This window comes from Alexandromys fortis, unplaced genomic scaffold, assembly GCF_014885135.2.
Source record: "Alexandromys fortis isolate MF-2015 unplaced genomic scaffold, M_Fortis_MF-2015_v1.1 scaffold_153, whole genome shotgun sequence".
Lineage (NCBI taxonomy): Eukaryota > Metazoa > Chordata > Mammalia > Rodentia > Cricetidae > Alexandromys > Alexandromys fortis.
Genome location: NW_026068032.1, coordinates 2,913,901 through 2,926,538, shown reverse-complemented (window position 1 = coordinate 2,926,538; position 12,638 = coordinate 2,913,901). Strand labels below are relative to the sequence as shown.

Genomic DNA, 12,638 nt, shown 5'->3' with positions numbered 1-12,638 from the left:
GGGGGGGGGGGGGGGGGGGGGGGGGGGGGAGGAAAGCCTTGGGTATGTTTTTCCTCCTGAGACACAGGCGAGGTCGTGTCTTCCCCTGCTGTGACATTTGTGTTTGTCTTTTTCCTTTTTCTCTTCTCTCTGCTTGTGCTTTGGGTCTATTGTACCCAAGGCTGACCTTGATCTCCTCTTCCTCCCATCTTCACCTCCCACGGGCTGGGATTAAATCTATTGTCAGGCCCAGCTTGGCTTACCCATATTTTAAAGTTCATCTTGTGAAGGGCATCAGTCTGTAGGTTTTCGGAAACTTTGTCTTTTTCGTCTGGTCTGTCTGAGGTGTTCTCCATGTTGATAATTTCCCTTGGCAAATGCAAACAACACAAAGCAGACAGAGGCTGTTACTGTACTGTAGGAGTTAGGCTGGTCCTCTGCTCTACAGGCTTTCAGTCCCAGGGACCATCCGCTGCCCTCGTACTGACTTGGTCCTGTGAGGATAATTACCGTACATTTACCATACACAGTGCGTTTTGCCAAAGAGAAACAGAAGAGCTGCATACATGTTTGTTAGCTGAATCCATAAATTCTTTTAACAATGAGATTCCAAATTCCAAATTGCTGCTATTTGTATCCATGTATAAAAGTATGGGAAAGATAAACAGTAAACAACCCAAAGAGTGGAGTCCCAAAATCACGGGTTCCAAAGGCCGGGTAGGCAGAGAGACCTTGTGTGAAGGGGCCTCTTGCACTGTGTGACAGTGTTGTTTAACATGACAGAATCTAAAAATGGGAGGGGGCTTCGGTGCAGCCGTGTGTGTGTGTGTGTGTGTGTGTGTGTGTGTGTGTGTGTATCACAGGGACAGGCAGGTTCCGTGTCTGGATGCTGTGTGTGTGTGTGTGTGTGTGTGTGTGTATCACAGGGACAGGCAGGTTCCGTGTCTGGATGCTGTGTGTGTGTGTGTGTGTGTGTATGTGTGTGCTATCACAGTGACAGGTTTCATGTCTGTGTGTTCTGTGTGTGTGTGTGTGTGTGTGTGTGTGTCAGCACAGTGACCGGCAGATCCTAGCTGTGTGTTTACAGGCCAGTTGTCTTCTCTCCTGTGTAACAAGTCTTAGAGCCCTTCGCCCTTCTCTATTAAGCTGGTATTAATTTACTAAACTGCATATATGTGGCACATACACACATTTTTACAAAATGAACCACAACCACCTTGCAATGTCTGTCTTTAGGAGATAATTTCATGTCTGTGGACCCTGAGCCCAGAAGTGGGCTAGGGTCACCTACCCTGCTCTGGTCGATTGACTGAGATGTCCCCAAAGTCTCAGATATTTGGCTAATTGGGCCCTAACTGATGGTGCTATTTGGGAGATCTAGGAGTGTGACCTTGTTGGAAGAAGCACATCGCTGGAGGCTGGCTTCGAGAGTTCACTACTCTTGCTGTTTCCGGTTTGCTCTGCTTTGTGCTCATGGTTCGAAGTGTGTTTGCCACCTGCTGCCTCTGCTCCATTGTCATGGGCCCCCACCTCCACCCCCACCCCCACCCCCACCCCCGGGACTGTGGGCCCAATCAACTCCTTCTTCTGTAACTAGTCACAGTGAGAGAAGAGTAAGGAACACTCACTCACACATAGGAAAGGGCCCTGGCTTCTATACACTTACGCAGATCATCCTTAGTCCCAGCACAGGGGAGGCACAGACAAGCAAATCTCTCGGAATCCAAAGCCAGCTTGGCCTCCTCAGTGAGTTCCAGACCAGCCAGGGCTACACAGTGAGACACTATCTCAAATACAATCAACAGCAACAACAAGAGTTTCCCACTGGCCTGTTTAAGGACGCAACTCCTTCGCCACTGACACAGGCATGATTCTGTAACTAGTGTTCTGCAGCTATGCATTCTAAATGCTGTGTCCCTAGCACCTACCAATGAGGGAGCCATGAAGTAACCAACACAAAACAACCGATTCCCCAAAGGGAAATCCAAGTCTTGCCAGTTCTGCCTGATGGGGCCTCATTCTGATCACAAGACTGCAGAAGTGCCCCATAAGGCGACTTCGGGAGACATGATGAGTTAAAATTAGGTGAATTGGAGAAGAAAACATTCACCCTGACCCTGAACTTGAAACACCTCATTATCTGCCCCCTGCTGGCCTCAGGAAGTCTCTGGTAGCAGGGAGCACTCCTGACTAGGCGGGTCCCCAGGAGCACTCCTGAGAGATCCGCCCCTACTCCCTCCACACCTTCAGTCACACAGACATTTTGGAGAAAGTCGCTGCCCTTCTCGGTCCGTTGTTGTTCCTCCGCAACCGTCCTCATCTGCAGAGACTGCTCGTGACTGAGGGTTGCGGGTGTGAGAACCATTACTTCAGCATGGCAGGGACAATGGCAGGATCAGCCGTGACTCTCACATGGGGCTAATTCTTTTTCAGAGAATGTGGCCTGTTCCCCACACTGCCAAGCTGGCTGTCCATTCTAAGAGACCCCAAGCAAGCTCTTGAGAGTCTCTGCTCAAGTAGACAGAGGAAGGATTTGTGTGTGATTGTCCTCAGGGTGCAGCTCATGTCAAAGTCTGCAAATCACCCGTGCACAGGGACATCAAAGAGAAATATGGAACAGCCGTTCTGGGGGCAGAGCCCTGTTCGTAAGTTATTTCTGGTTATATAATGTGCACATTGCAAAAATCTAGGAAAAAAAGAATACAAAATCACGAGTATTTCAGGCCCAAATAATCAGAGACGGTCTCCAGAGACAGCCGGATTTAAGCCCCTCACCACTAAGGTGATTTTTTTTTTATGACTTTGTGTCTCTAGACCTGGTGTTTGTTTGCTGGTTCCCAATGCTGACAACTGTGCCGTTTCTAATTCCTCACTAGTGTAGTGTAGTAATGAGCATGCTCGCTAAGCATGGCCAGTGCAATGCTGTGAGTGGAACCCAAATCCTTCCCAAGAGCAGCAAGTGCTAACAACTCAGCCATTTCTCCAGTCACTACCCATAGACTGAACTTCTAAAGGCTCAACCAACAGACCCCACTGGCAGCTGTGTGTGAGCCCCGCCCTTCCCTCCAGCCAGGTGAGCTCACTGGAGAGCAGAGCATCATGGGAGGGGAAGGGTTCAAGTACTCTAGCCATGAGAATAACAAAGGGGAAAGAAAGGCAAAGAAGCTACAGGTGGTTCATATCTAGAGTCCCAGCACTTGGGAAGCTGTGGCAGGGGGATTACCATCAGTTTGCAGCCAGCTCAGGCTACATAGTGAGTTCCAGGCTAGCTAGGGCCTAGGACAGCGTGAGACCTTGTCTCAAGTTAAACAACCAACAATCAACAAAACAAACAGGCAGAGAAGGGTGAGACAGGAACACGTGTGAAAGGCTGTAGTGAGGTGATGTGGAGATGGTTCTGTTGGCATGGAGACGCAGGTTTCTGGGTCTCGTTGGCCGGTCAGCCTAGCCTCCTGCATCCAGAGCTCCAGATCAGTGAGAAACTGTCTCAAAAAAATAGTGGGGACCATCGTCTTAGTTAGGGGTTCAATGCTGTGAAGAGACACCATGACCACGGCAGCTCTTGTAAAGGAAAACGGCTTACATTCGCAAAGGTTCAGCCCATTATCATCATGGTGGGACATGGTGGTGTACAGACAGCCATGGAGTGGAGAAGTAGCTGAAAGTCCTACATTTTGGCTTGCAGGCAACAGGAAGTGAGCTCTGTCTACTGGGTGTGGCTTGAGCTTATATGAGACCTCAAAGCCTGCCTCCACAGTGACACACTTCCTCCAACAAGGCCACACCTCCTGATAGGGTGACTCCCTTTGTGGGTCATTTTCTTTCAAACCACCCCAGCCATCAAGAGGACTCCACAGATAAAGGCTGCCCAGCCTGGTGATCTGAGTTTGATCCCCAGAACCCACATGGTTGAAGGAGAGGACTGATTCCCACTTGCCCTTTGACCTCCCCCCCCCCACGCACACCAGAGAAAATGTGCACGCACCTAAATATTAACTGATTGATTTTAAAGAACCAAAAACAAAGCAGGTGGCAGACACACATTTGCACACCCACATGTGCACACGCAGAAAAGGAGAGGTGTCTGTAACTTCACATAGAACAGCCGTGGTGATAACAGTGCTGCTTACAGGCTCGGAGCACTTTGGTTAATGGCTCGTTTGCTACATTGTTTCATTCAGTCCTTACCACCATCCTGTGGGAGGGCAGTCGCCAATGCAGGGCCTCACCATTTCTACTTTTTAAATCAGGAAGCTGAGGGTGAGCAAGGACCCATGATTTGCCCTGAGTCTCATTGCTAAGACGCAGTAGAAGCAGGATGTAAACTTTCAACATCACGGCTTCACCGATGTCTGTGAACAGAAACCTGGTACCCATCCTGCTTTCACAGGCTTGACAACAGCCCACTGAGCTCCAAGACAGCCCGCTTTCTGAAGCTAACTTCAGAGTCTCACATACAACAGGAAGATGCACGCCACACTAAGCGTGGTCTGCACCACAGCTCACAAGCTCTGTGCTTGCTGGACACAGGGAACCTCCTATACGCAATGATGTAGGAGTGTCTTCTAGTTATCTGTTGCTTTCATTGGTTAATTAATAAAGAAAACCGCTTTGCCTGATAGGTCAGAACATAGGTAGGCGGGGAAGACAGAACAGAATTCTGGGAGGAAGAAGGCAGTGAGGCAGACGCCATGATTCTTCAACCTGAGATGAGTGTAGGCTAGAATCTTTCCTGGTAAGCCACCACCTCGTGGTGCTACACAGATTATTAGAAATAGGTTAATCAAGATGTGAGAATTAGCCAATAAGAGGCTAGAACTAATGGGCCAGGCAGTATTTAAATGAATATAATTTGTGTGTTGTTATTTGTGGGGCTAAGCTAGCCGTGCGGGAGCCGGGCTGGATGAAAAGCAGCCCACTGCTCCTGCTTGCCTCATCACTACAAGGCAGAACACTTTGGAAGTGCTCATTCTTATTAAAAGCACCGCCTCTTCTCCTTGTACCCCATTATTTGTTTTTACTTTTGACCTCTAGGGCTGTTTGGAACTAATCTTCCTTTCTTCACACCCCACCAAAAAAAAATTTGGAATTATCACTTTGAAAACTAAATGTGCCTTCATCCAAAGGAACTGATCAGCAACTTCAGAAGACAGTTGGCTTGTGGGGATGGATTCACTAGCCTGCTTCCTCCCAGCCCAAACCACCATCCTCAGAGCCTGCTCACTGGGTAATTTGGGATCTCAGAAATTCACCAAGCATGAATAATCAGGTATTTCCTGAGCCAGCACAGCTACAAACCAGCACGTGGAGCGGCCCGTGTCCTTGTCTTCCCCCATCTTTGCCATGGTGTGTACCTCAGAGTCCTGGCAGGCAGCACTTGCTTCCCTGGGCTGTTTGGTAGATCAGTGTTCCCTAGCACCCGAGCTAGACAAGGCCTGTGGCTTGTCCTCACCTGGGCAGGAAGGCTTGCAGTTGGGCCTGCTCCCTCTGACATTCTACTTGGAACCCCGCAGGCAAAGCTCCCAACTCCCTCTCCTGGGCGGGAAGACAGCAGTGTGCTGGCCTGTCTCTAACCCGTGCAGCCAGCTTACCTTTTAGCCTCTTGGATTCTCTACTAGGGCTAGAGCCGGCTCCCATCCCGCTATCTCCTCCTCTGTCAGCTGACCTCAGACACCCGGGATGCTGTCTGACCTCAGCTCCTCCCAGCACACTCATCTTTACTGGGGAGCCTCTCTCTGACTTCCTCACAGGAGCTCAGACAATGGAGCTACAGCTCTGCACTCAGCAGAAAGGTTGACCTTGCAAGCCATGGTTGCAAGCTATGGTTCTGTTCCCTCCAGTTCCTCAAAGCCTGCTTCCTCGTACTACAAACAACACCCTTCCCTTTCCCAGGACCTCAGTGCCAAGTTTACATTTCCTTCTGTCATTTCCAGCTTCGTTTACGGGAAGCCGAGCATCCACGGAAAGACCTCACGCCTTTACGCCTCTCAACTCCCAAGCCTTCTCTCCTCCCTTACCCAAATCATGGAGCAGGATAGAGATGAAGGTGGACCGGTTTCTAAGCCTGACATTTTGGTTCCCATCCAGGTTTGATGCCTGATTTTGTCATTTTGTCACGTGTCTGCTCTTTTGTTTGGGGGCCAGAGTTACTTTGTCTGGAAGCAGGGTTGGTAATGGCTACCTGACATATTGAGAGGAGAAGGCAGTGATGGGGAAGGCACTGGGGGCTGGGCAGTTGCTGGGGCTGCTGGTAGAACCTGGAGCCCACGGGGGCAGAAGTAGTTACTGACTTTCTTGGCTTCCCCAGCTGGAGAAGGGGCGGGCTCTCTGCAGACACCCAGAAGTCTCAGCAAAGGAAACCGATGAATGCTTGACGAGGAGCCTGATGTTAACAGGGTGTTTTGAGGATGGCGCTCATTACTTCCTCCACTGGAAGCTTCAAACGGGCAACTCTTTCCCTGTAGGCTTTATTTGGTCCTACCTGGTTCAGAGGTCAGATCCTGTCCCCGGCGCCCGACAGAGCCTGCTGGGGCAAACTTCAGTCTTCAGGTTCCTGTTTCACAGTTATGTGCTTGTCTTTGGTGGTCTCAGGACTGCTTGTTTCTTTACGGAAAAAAAGTCTCCTAGTTCAATCATCACTATAATAGCGGATACTTTTTGATTGTTCACTAATATGCCAGATATTCTTGTGTGTATTTTATATCTCTAAGTTAATTTTTAAAAACCGTTAACAGGAGAAGGATCTGTGATTCATATTCAAACCCAGATAGTCTGACCTCAAGGCCCACGCCCTTAAGCACCACTGAATTGTGGCAGCTCTACATTGAGATGGTGGTTGTGGTGTTGGTGGTGGTTGCAGTCATGGCGATGATAATGATGACTTAGGTTTAGGTTTTTTGGAAACAGTTTCTCATGTAGCCCAGGCTGGCCTCAAATTCACTACTTGGCCAAGGCTGGCTTTGAATTCCTGATCCTCCTGCCTCTGCCTTTCAAGGTTACTATTGTAGATGTGTGCCACCACACCCAGCAAATATAATTCCCTTATTTTTGTTCTGTTTTTCTGAGTAAAAGTGACCTTGAACTCATGGCAATCCTCCTGCCTCAACCTCTCAAGCACTGACTGAGATTGCAGGCACAAGCCACCACATCCAGTTTCTCACTGTTACTCAGCAAAACTTTTTGGCATCTCTTGTTGACTCCAAAATATGCAAGCCCCAGCAGCTGGCTTCTTTCCTGCTGGGCCTGGCTCCCAGACGCCCCTGGCTCCCTCTGTGATCCACTGCTCAGCTACAGCACTGATCAGGGCCAGCTGAGGGGGCTCTCCACTACCCAGCAGCACCTTGGAAACTTTCCTCTTTCCAGAACGTGAGTGTTTACCCTCTTCATTTCCCTCCTCAGAGAAGGAACTATCCACCTCTCACACAAGGACTCCTTTAGACAGACCCTGGTTTGGGGGGATCCCCGCGCTTTAATAATTAGGTCACAACATTGGAAAGTCTGCTCTGACATCCTACAAGATGGACGTGGATGGATGTGGATGGATGTAGACCACCACAGGCACTGAGAAATGAGCACCTGACCCCAGGTAGAGTGGATTCTCCCTCCACATCTGGAAGTCCCTGCCCTCCACATCTGGGAAGACTCTGGCATTCATCCCTTTGGTAAACAAGATCACTGTTTTTAAGGAAACTGGGTTCTGAGAAAGGAATAACAAAGAATGGGGGAGACCGTCTCAGGAGTCTCCCCCAAAATGCGGAAGTCCCTTTACAGAATCAGCTCTAAGAAGAGCCGTGTCAGGGTCAGAACTACGGACATTTCTAGCACGTAGGAGAAAATCAGGGTAGCCGGTGCCTACAGCATCACGTATTGAGGTTCCCTCGGTTGGTGGCAATCCACCCCCATCTCTGTTTTCAGAAACCACTGTGCTTCCTGGCTCTAAGGAAAGACACTAAGTAAGGCGGGAGACAATCTGGTGCCACGGCTGCCCACCGCCTAGGAAGACAGGCCTGGGTTGCGGATGTGACGGTGGCCTCCAAACGCTGCAGGGATGTAGGGGGCGGTCAACTGCGTGGGACGGGTGGCAGACTGAAGACTTTCACACGGTGAACGGGACTTACGTCAGAAAACAGATCGAGTAACTGAATATGGAGGATACGCCAAGGTCAGAAGCCGAAACTTAGGCTTGATGAAGAGATGATAGAGGTTTTGGGGTTGGGTTTTTTGTTGTTCTAGTTTGTTTTTCTGACAAATTCTGTGCCTTTTACTCATTTGTAAGTCAGTTATCACTTTAACTTAAACAGGAATGAAAGTCATGGGGGACAGAGTTACATAGCTATGGATTAATGTCCGTATGTTTGTCTTCACGTACATAATGCATAGCATGTTCTTGTATGTTCTTTCGAGATTAAAAGTGACCACTGTGGGCAGCGGCCCAGCGGTTAAGAACACTGGCTACTCTTCCAGAGGACCTAGGTTCAATTCCCAGCACCCACATGGCAGCTCACAACTGTCTGTGACTCCATTTCCAGGGAATACAATACCCTCACACAGACACATGTGCAGGCAAAACAACACCACAATGAAATAAAAATAAATAAAATTTAAAAAGCGGCTATGGGGGGGCAGCTGGGGAGATGGCTCAGTGGGTAAGAGCCCTTGCTGTGGAAGCACGAGGACCTGAGTTCAAATCCCCAGCACCCGTGAAAGGTCATTCGCAGTTTTGTATACCAGTAACCAGTATTGTAAGGGGCAGAGCCAGGAAGGTCACTGGGCTTCCTTCCCACCGGGCTCGCTCTAGATTCAGTGAGAGACCCTGTCTCAGGGGAACAAGGCAGAAAGCGGTAGAGCAGGAAACCCCGACACTCGCCTCTAGCCCCCTCTCACCTATTCATGCACACATTTACACTCCCCAACACACACACACACACACACACGAGGAGCTTTTAGGGTGGTTGAAATTTTTATGATTTTCTCTATAGTCCAGATTTTAGAAGGGAAGGGTACAGGAAGACAGCCAAGATACCATAGTGTAAGCAAAGTGTTCTGCACAAGGCATGGCTGACCACGGCAAGCTGCAGGACTTGGTCTAGACAAGGAAGCTGCTGGGAAAGGCAGCAGAAATCCCTGGGCACAGAGGTCGGTTTTCCCAGACAAGCCCCGTGAGACTCATTTTACTTTCTTTTGTATTATTATTATTATCTTTTTTGGATGTACCAGGGAACTCCAGTGACAGCGTGTGTCAGGATCTCCAAGGCCATATGACAAGGTCTTGTATGACCTCATATGACAAGGTCTTATATGACCTCATATGACAAGGTCTAACATGACCTCGGGTTACCCTGGAGAAATACAAGCTTGAAGATAAATGAATGCTTGAACGGACGCGTAGTGAAATCACTGCATTTCACCCATTCAGGCTTTTGTCCGGTTGAACTGCCCTTTGGTGAGAGTGGGGTATCAAAGTCTCCCAAACTTAAGCTTTAGTAATATTTCTTTTACAAATGTGGGTGCCCTTGCATTTGGGGCATAGATGTTGAGAACCGAAACATCATCTTGGTGGATTTTTCCTTTGATGAATATGAAATGTCTTTCTCTGTCACTTTTAATTAATTTTGGTTTGAAATCTATTTTGCTAGATATTAGGATAGTCATACCAGCTTGCTTCTTGGGTCCTTTTGCTTGGAAAATCTTTTCCAACCCTTTACTCTGAGGTGCTATCCATCTTTGATATTGGTGTGTTTCCGGTATGCAGCAGAAGGATGGATCCTGATTTTGCATCTATTCTGTTAGCCCTTGTCTTTTTATTGGGGAATTAAGTCCATTGATATCAAGAGATAGTAATGACCAATGATTGTTCATTCCTGTTATTTGGGTGGTGGTGGAGTGCCACACACCACGGCCCCGGTCTGCACTCTATGCGCTAGACCCCAGTTCGCAAGCTTCGGGCAAAGGGCTGGAGGTTGAGAATACACACACAGAGACAGACTGACACACAGACCTTCAAACACTGTTACCAAAGCCCCCCTTTATTAGCACCATGTAGGCTTAAATACACTGCAGTCAATGGCCAACAGGTGAAAATCCCATCCTCTGATCCTCTAAGCTAGGCACAGCTTCTAGTAACTTTAATTAGAAGGTTCTAGGAGGGAAGAGCAGCTGAAGGCCAGGACTCAATTGGTCCCAACAGTGGAGGAGGAGGAGGAGGAGGTGGTGGTGCTGGGTGTGTATTTCCCTATTTTGGGTTTTGCTGGTGTGAGATTATTTACTATCTGTGTTCAGGCAAGCTTTAATCATTAGATCACAAGCAAAATATCATTGCAGCAGTGGGGGTGGGGAGTGGGACATGGTGGGGGGCAGTGGAATGTATCTTTGAGACCTGATCTAGGGAGAAGGGCAGTTCAGCCGGCAGGCAGGTCACTCACCTGTTCTTCTGAGTGGTGTGGTCTGCACACCACACACGTGACTGCACGTTTAGAAGTTCCTACTTTTACCCTGAGAGGCTGTAGTGTAACGGTTTCTTCAAGGCTGGACACAACTATTGTCCTCCTGGATCAAAGCAGCTATAAGCAAATGAGGCCTTTTAGCTCTCCTTCACAGAGCAGAGGAGGCTCTCTCACAAGGCCTCTCTCCCTGAGGCCAGGTGAGTGGTTTTGATTTGCCTCTTCAAGGTGCGGCTCTTTCCGTGAGCTGCACGTGAGGGGTACAGGACTCCTTGGTGGTACAGCTGCCTGAGAATTGCCCGTGCTACCAAAGTGACATGAATGAGCTCGCTGGTTCACCTCCTGGTCTGTTGGTGCCCTCTTTATTTCGGGTGACTAGACCCGGGTATTTTGTTCCCCTGGGAAGAAGTCACACAGCAAGTATCACGTGGTCTCCCGTCTCTTTCCTTCTCCTTTGTCTCATGCTGCGGATGCTCCCATTCCTAAGACCCAGACCTGCCCGCACATCTCCTGCCTGGACCCACAGACGGATGGACAGACGGACGGACACAGCTAGGGTGATTGCTGCCTCACTTCATTGTCAACTCAATGAGGCTTAGCATCACCATGGAAACACACGTCTGGGTGTGTCTCTGAGGCTGCTTCCAGAACGGTTTAGCTGAAGAAGGAAGGCCCATCCTGTGTGTAGGCGGTACTGTCCTACGGGCTAAGGACTGCATAAAAAGAAGCAAGCTAAGTACGGCTCACCTCTTTCTGATTCCTGAATAAAGATGTAACATGGCCAGTGGCCTCGCCACGCCTTCATCGTGATGGAAGGTATTTCCTCAAACTGTAATTCAAAATAAGCCCGGTCATTCTGTTGTCTCTTGCCAGGTATTTGAACACAGCAATATGTAATGAATTCAACAGCTAAGTGTAGGCAGATGACAGACAATAGATAGATAGGCAGGTCTACGACAGATGGATAAGACATGCCATCTTTAGGTGTGGTGGCTCATATCACTTGGGAGGTTGAGGTGAACTTAAAAGCTAGTCTCAACTACAGCTTGACTCTTTCTCAAAGTTAAAAAACAACAGCATAAATGTCCCAGCCCCTCTCCATTCTCAGGGTGTGGACTACGAGACAGGATTACCACAGTGAAGAGGTCTTCTTGGGAAGGCCACTGCCAAGGAGAAGATCCTAGCGAGGGTACCAGGAGCCACTGTACCGTGATGCTGACAGTGAACAGGGAGACTGAGAAAGAACTCTCGGAGGATGGATCTCATGTTGGGCACAGTTGCCCAGGTCCAGGTGTCCCTGCCTTGTCTAGAGTTTAGCCACTGAGGACATACAGTCCTCCAAGAAGGGTGCTCTTGTGTGTGCCTGCGGCTAAGGCATGTTTCAAGGCTCTCCTTATTTTCTTCATGAAGGCCCTGAACTCTCCATCCAGCCCTGTCTCCAGAAGCTTCCAAACATTTTCCCGTAGGAATCCCTCTGCATCTTCCTTTGGGGCAACTCCAGCCTTGGCTGCGACAACTGGAACAGAATAACCTGCAGTAGGTGTGGTTCAGAGAGGAACTGGCCACACAGACTTAGCCTGGCTGAGCGTGGGAGTACATGACCTCCTAGCACTCAGAGGGCTGAAGGAGGGAGACTGAAAGTGAATCCAGCCTGAGCTCTATAGTGAGTTTGAGGTCACCCTGGGTCACATGTCAAAATTATGCCTTAAAAAGACAAAAAAAAAAAAAGCAAAAAAAAAAAAAAAAAAAAAGAAAAAAAAAAAAAAAAAAAAAGGCAAAACAACAACAAACCCTACCCAGTGTTGTGGAATATTAATTTAAGATGTGTTGCAATTGCTTTTGCTGTGGAACATTTGTTTAATGATGCAAAGATGTGTTGCATTCTTTCATGCTGCATTTGTGTAACTCTGTGAAGCTGTGTTACTGTGCCTGTCTAAACCCCTTACCGATCTAATAAAGAGATGAACGCCCAATAGCAAGGCAGGAGCAAGGACAGGTGGGGTTGGCAGGCAGAGAGAATAAATAGGAGAAATCTGGAGGGAACAAGATCAAGTAACTAGAAAAGGAAGAGAGAGAGGAGTGAAAAAAGAAGGGACCAGCTATCCAGCCACACAGTCACACAGACACACAGTCACACAGACACACAGTCACACAGACACACAGACACACAGACACCCAGCTACACAGACACCCAGCTACACAGACACACAGTCACACAGT

General features: G+C 48.7%; 1 protein-coding gene across 1 annotated transcript in view; it reads right to left on the bottom strand.

The window, feature by feature from the left end:
* Window positions 1-5,676, bottom strand: part of Smco2 (single-pass membrane protein with coiled-coil domains 2) — a 27,226-nt gene extending 21,550 nt beyond the window's left edge. Inside the window, exons 1-2 of the mRNA XM_050164724.1 lie at window positions 5,571-5,676; window positions 243-348 (exon numbers count right to left, since the gene is read on the bottom strand). Coding sequence (XP_050020681.1) covers window positions 243-335 — 93 coding nt within the window. The 5' untranslated portion in view covers window positions 336-348; window positions 5,571-5,676. The remainder of the gene's footprint in view (window positions 1-242; window positions 349-5,570) is intronic.
* Window positions 5,677-12,638: the final 6,962 nt, after the last annotated feature.